This window comes from Coffea arabica, chromosome 1c (genome assembly GCF_036785885.1).
Source record: "Coffea arabica cultivar ET-39 chromosome 1c, Coffea Arabica ET-39 HiFi, whole genome shotgun sequence".
Taxonomy (NCBI): Eukaryota; Viridiplantae; Streptophyta; class Magnoliopsida; order Gentianales; family Rubiaceae; genus Coffea; species Coffea arabica.
The window spans coordinates 3853175-3859616 of NC_092310.1; the positions used below are offsets into that span (position 1 = coordinate 3853175).

General features: G+C 36.1%; 1 protein-coding gene across 1 annotated transcript; it reads right to left on the bottom strand.

Annotated features, from left to right (window-relative positions):
- Positions 1–2841: 2841 nt before the first annotated feature.
- On the bottom strand, positions 2842–5738 carry LOC113736424 (putative disease resistance protein RGA3). Its single transcript, XM_072083749.1, has 2 exons — positions 2965–5738; positions 2842–2869 (listed from the first exon to the last, which is right to left on the bottom strand). Exons 1-2 carry the CDS (start codon positions 5736–5738, stop codon positions 2842–2844), a joined length of 2802 nt encoding a protein of 933 aa, XP_071939850.1.
- Positions 5739–6442: the final 704 nt, after the last annotated feature.

A 6442-nucleotide genomic window follows, 5' to 3' on the forward strand; every position in this document is an offset into this window, starting at 1 on the left:
TAAAAATTCCTCACTAAAAACTATTTACTTACCCTTGGACTCCATCTCCAAAAGTATGAATGTTGGCATTAGGGAGTGCAAGTGTAAGCACTTTTTTATCTTAGTTTTTGTTATCCTTAAATTACTCTTATGTTTTTTAATTAGAATTATTGCATTTTAATGTGGCACTAATTAAAAGAATTAAAACACTCCAATTGATTACATTTTAATGGTATTGGTAATTATAATTAAAAATTCCTCACTAAAAACTATTTACCTACCCTTTGACTCCATCTCCTATTATTCTACATATCAAAATTTTTTAATTGATGCATGAAAATTTTCTCATTAGTCATTAGTTGAGATTGTTAAAAAAATCAATTTCAAAAAATAGATACTCTCTAGAAAATGGAGAAACATACAATGACAAGAAAACACTTATTCATCTGTATATCTTCACACAAATATCACGAGTAAATTTTACAATTACGCACTTTTACCAATATGAAGAATTTTTCGTGTTGCATCCAATGAAATTTCAATCTACAAAAAAATGATGACACCTTTATAACTGAAATAGCAGTATTAAACTAGAAAAAAAATCTAAAATAGCACCATACAAATCACTATTATCATTAATAGCAACCGATCAAAACAAGAAAAACTAAAATAAAATTGACAACTATTTATAGAATGACATAAAGTAAATAGCAAATGAATTAAAGTAAATACCAAAGACAACATCCAAATCACTGATATCCAGGGGAAGACAAACATTATTATTGACATAAAGTAATAGGAAATGAATTAAAGTAAATACCAAAGACAACATCCAAATCACTGATATCCAGGGGAAGACAAACATTATTATTGACAATAATATGGTAATGCTTCATTTGTATTGGTTTCAGCAAACTAAATCCATCCATCAAGTCAGAAACCATCTCCAAATGATAAATAAGAATTATAAGAAGAGTAAATATAAAATGAAGAATGATAAAATGAAAATGATATCCAAATTGTTTTTAGTGATATCCAAAATACCCTTATTTTTCTAATGATTACATATATTTATTGTATTGCAATATTAGTGAATAATGGAAGCGGTTATGAAATGAAAAGCTTTAAAATTAAGAAAATTTCATTTATGGTGACAATTGTAATTAAACAGATTTAATGCATTCCAATAATTGATAATAATGATACCGGTTATCGATTAAAAGTTGGCAATTAAAAACTAAAACACTGCAATATACAAAAAATTTACATCAAAATTATTCATTAGCCACAATTCTCATTCCAATTTCATGATCATCAAAAAAACTAATATTAAAACAAAAAATATTGTGCTCATATGAAAAAAGTAGACTTGTTGCTCTTGCTTCGCATTGGATTGTGCTAAAAACATGAATCAAAGAAAAGAAAAATAGAAAAACTCCAACTATCTCTATCTATAAAATTTCAATTGTTAGAATGTACAAGCCAAAAAAACTTTACGTGGTGGATCATTTATACTCCATTATTGAAAAAAATAGAATTAACATAATACAAAGAATTCAAATTACATTTATGTTTATTTTTCTAACTTAATTATATTCTTCGTTTATAAAAAATTGTGATGATTGTGATTTATATGTAATAGACTTATGAATATACAATAATTTTGGTAAAACATGATATTATCAATATTTGATATGTTAGAGTTCAAGTTATAAATCAAAAAGTGTTTGGTTCATGATTTCAAATTCAATCATAAGGGATATGTCAACTACATTGGAATGTTTTCTGCCTCTTTTTATTTCATGAAAATTTTAAAAGTAACTAGTTTAAAAAAATAAATAACATAAAAATACTATATTATGATGTTGATGATCAAAATTTCATAAAAAATTTTTAGTATCTGAAAAATAATATAGTTTAAGATATTACAATCACGTGCAAAGCACGTGAACTAGCTCTAAAAAACTATCAATGATTATGCTGATATGAAGGAGAAGAAAGGTATGGCACCAAAAGGTATGATCATTTTTCAGTGCGACCCCAAAAATGACAAGAAAAATAGAAACTTAAAAAGACGTAGAAAAGAAATTATGTTTTAATTTTTACCAAAATATGCTGCTCGAGCTTTAGTTGCATCATACAGAAGACTCATTGCTGCAGAAGACTTGTCCAGCTGTGATCTACAGTTGAAGGAATTAACAAATCAATAATTGCAAGACCTAGATAGCATAAACATGTTCATCATGACTAGCAGCATCCCATTTGGAGAATTTCACGTCGAGAACTGATGAAGAAGTTCTGACACTAACAAACCAAAATTAGATACATTCATATCCAAAAGGAAAAAGATCGAAAAGTTGAAAAAATAGAACAAAAGAAAATATGGAAAGCAAATTGGAGACGGCAAAAAGGAGAAATTTTTTTTGTGGAAACCCAACAAAAGAATTACGAGTGATTTGAAGGTTGAGAATCTTACAAGGTAAATACTGAACAGTCATCTGACCAACAAAGATATGAGGTATATGGTTAATCTTAGACCACTCAGAGTCAGGGCCGCTTTGAGGAGTACATAGTTCCTCCAACAAGGGACAGTGTTTGATGCACAATTCACTTAACTTAGTGAGGCGTCTCATAGCAGCCATGGAGGGTAAAGTTCGAAGTTTAGCACAATTCACTACTTCTAGTTCTTCAAGATGAACAAGGTTCCCCAACCATTCTGGTAAAGCTTCTATTCCAAAGCCAAATAGATGTAATTCTATCAGGGCAGTCAGATTTTGAAGTTGATTTGGCAGGGACTCAGAGTGAGGCCACCCCTTTAATGTCAGTTTTCGGACAGGAAAAAGAGAACATAAGGCCAACCAATCATATCCATAGTTCTCCATTGAAGTATCTGAGAAGGGACCAATCCATAATTCCCTTAAGCTGGTAAGACCACCAAATCCTTCGGGCATAGTGGTTAACTTGGGACAGTTAATTAGCCATAACACTGAAAGAGAAGGCATCTGCTGCAAATCAACTGGAAACCACACAAGATTGTGGCATTCGTACAGTCTGAGTTCCCGGAGAGATGTATTGAGCTCTAGCATTTCACTTGGAAGACTTCTCAAGCGATTGCATTGACCAATTGTCAAACTTCGAAGAGATGTGAGATGTTGCCGGTCATTCGGAACTACAAGATCGATAGTGTTGAGATTAGGACACCTTACTACTGACAAGTGTTCCAAAGAATGCAACTTATGCAAGTCACCTAGATGCAGTAAATGAGGACAGCTCTCTATTGACAGGTATTTTAAATTTTGGTGGTTGTGAACTGCTAACACATCAGAAACGCATGTGAGTCCTGCCTGGCCTCCTATTCTGAGTGTTGAGAGAGTGGTCGCTTTGCTCAAAATATCTTTTAACACCAAAGCATGGCTTTTATTCGGTGTTTTCAACTGATAATACAAACCATCACGATAATTTTCAATTACCAATTGTCTAAGGCATGGGAAATAATTTGGAGCTCTGTTTAGTTTATAGCAATTCTGTATCTTCAATGTCTCCAGCATGGGGAACACATCTAATACTTCACCTTCTGTTGCTTCTGCCTCCATCCACTCAACGAGATTGTTCATATTGTAGAGGTAGAGACATTTAAGATGTGGAAACACCTTTCTAGACAATTGACTAGAACTACGAGAGCTTCTGGATCCACTTGGATTGCATAAGCCATAGAATGAATGCCCAATGACTGTTGCCTTTTCCAGTCCAATCATGGCCAGAGACTGGAGAAATGGCAGTTGTCCAAGTGCAGGAAGCTCTGTGCATCTTCTGCAGTTTATTAGCCGTAGACATACCAATTTGTCGAGACTTGTTGACAGATTCATCAACCACAGTGGAAATCGATTACTCATGAAATTTTCAACTTCGAATACTTGCAGATTGGGGTGAGGTTGGAGGCCATCCAACACATTTATATCAGCACCGTCAACTTCCCATCTACCACCCCATTCAAGTGATAGCGAAGACAATTTCTGCTTTTCGAACAATTTTGCCCTTTCAGCTGCTTCTTTGCCTTCTACTAGTTCAAGATTGCGGATCCTCAGCAAACCTTTCAGGTCTCTTAAGCATCCAAGCTCTTCAATTTGGCGTCCTTTCTCTTCACCAACATTGAAGAAGTCCAGCGTTTGAAGACAAGTTAATCTCCCCATCCCTAGCGGCATCTGCACTTTTCTATCATTATTGTAATAGCATAGATGTCTCAAGCTAATCAACTTGCTCATCTGCTCTGGAAGGTCCATTGGAGAAATGCAATTGAACTTCAGAGTCTGCAAATTATAAAGCTTGCAAAGAGATTCTGGCAAAGTTTTTATTTGAGTGTATGGAAACTCAAGATAGCGCAGATGGATTAGTTTACCAATTGATGTTGGCAACTCCACAGTATTTGCTGAAGACAAGTCTAGAACACGCAAGTTCTTCAACTTTGGTACTAGGTCCTCCGATATAGGACTCCTTGGAAATAATGAACGAAGTGAACTAGATATGACTTCAAAGATTTTTGGTGTAATTTCTCCAGATGAGTTTAAAACAATGCTTTCACATCTCGAAATAGATTGTGCAAGGTCATGTACGAGATCATGCATTCGACCAAATGTCCGCTTATCACTGCTAATTTCTTCATGCAACAAGGAACTGTCCACCAAAACTCTGAAATACTTATCACCTATTTCCTCCATTACTTCATTTTCAAGATTTGATTGAAGAAATCCCTCTGCCATCCAAAGTTGGATTAACTTCCTCCTTTCTATCTTGAAATCCTTGCAAAACATCGAGCAGTATGCAAAGCATTTTTTAATGGATACAGATGGCAAATGATCAAAGCTCAGCTTGAGTATTTGCATGACACTATAGTCATCTCCAGTAGACTTCAAAAGCCCATTCTTCACGATTGAGAGCCACTCCTCCTTCCTTGTCATACGCAACATACCTCCAATAACAATTGCAGCAAGTGGTAGACCTTGGCACCATTTTGTGATTTCCTTTTCTTGTACTTGCAATTCTTCTGGTACTTCCCCACTTCCTATCATTTTGTCTTTTATTATAGTCCAGCAATCATCATCAGATAGCTTCCCTAATGAATAGGGAGGATATGTAGCCACAACGGTTGCCACTTGTAGCTGACGAGTAGTCACAAGACACCAGTTTCCTCTGGTCGTGCTTATTCCAGTCAAAGAACGATAAAAATCCGTCCAGAGTAAAGGAATTTCATTCCAAAGATCATCCAATACAAGAAGATATCGTTTGCCCTCGATTTCTTTTCGAATCTCTTGGACAATAACGTCTCTGCTAGCTACATCAACTTTGCGTCTTGTCAACGATTCCAAGATTAGTCTGAATATCCTAGTGACCTCAAAATCTTCAGATACACAAACCCAAATCTTTAAATCGAAATGCCTCTCGATTTGCTGGTCGTTGAAAATTGACTGAGCCAGAGTTGTTTTTCCCAAACCACCCATTCCAGTTATGGGCAAAACATAAATAACATTGCTGGTCTCACTCGAAATCTTCTGTACTATTTTGAACTTATCATGCTCTCTACCCACAATATTAGGAAAAACAACGGAGTCAGTCTCACGATTGACCATCACAGTTCTACTAATGTCGGGAAGCAGAGTAGCTTTTGTACCACTACCCCCCAATTGGGACTTGAGTCCAAAGCTATTCGCTTCTTCATTAATAATGTTCAACTTCTTGTTCAAATCCCTTATCTTTTGACCCATTTTCCAACGAAAACCAATTGAGTTAGAATGGAAAAGAGAGCGTACCTTTCCTTTCAGTTGGTTACCATTTCTCTTTCCGGTCTCTACCTGTTGCCTTAGAACATCATAGTTGAGCTCATCCGACCATGGTTCGAAGTCTCGGCCGAGACCGAGACGACTCTATCGAGTCGTCACCGTCTCGCCCCTTACCGATACGATATCGTGACGAAACGATACCGAAATACTTGACTCGCCGAGAAATCGGCCGAGTCGTCACCGCGACGGATTGATTCGGCCGAGTCACACCGAGTCACTCCGAGTTATCCCGAGTCAAGACGAGAAATCAGCCGAGTCACACCGCGACGGATTGACTTGGCCGTTTCTTTTGCTATTTTTTAATTATTTTTATTTAGCATATTTTTTTATATTAGTAACAATTTTTAGAATATTGAATACTTTAAAATTTGCGTCTCACCGAGACCGCGACTGATATGCCGAGACCGATGTGAAATGTTTCGGGCCGCGACCGCACCGTGATTTTGAACTATGCATCCAACACGTTATCAGCTTCATAAGCCAGTCCTTCAAGTCTCTTCAGCCAAAGCTGCACTGCCTGCTGCTTCGGCTGCTCTTCCTCAGCATCAGCCAAGACAGCTAGGATCATCTCCACCGATGCTTTGAACTTCACCAGATCCTCCTTGAATCCATAAACCATGCCAATCTGG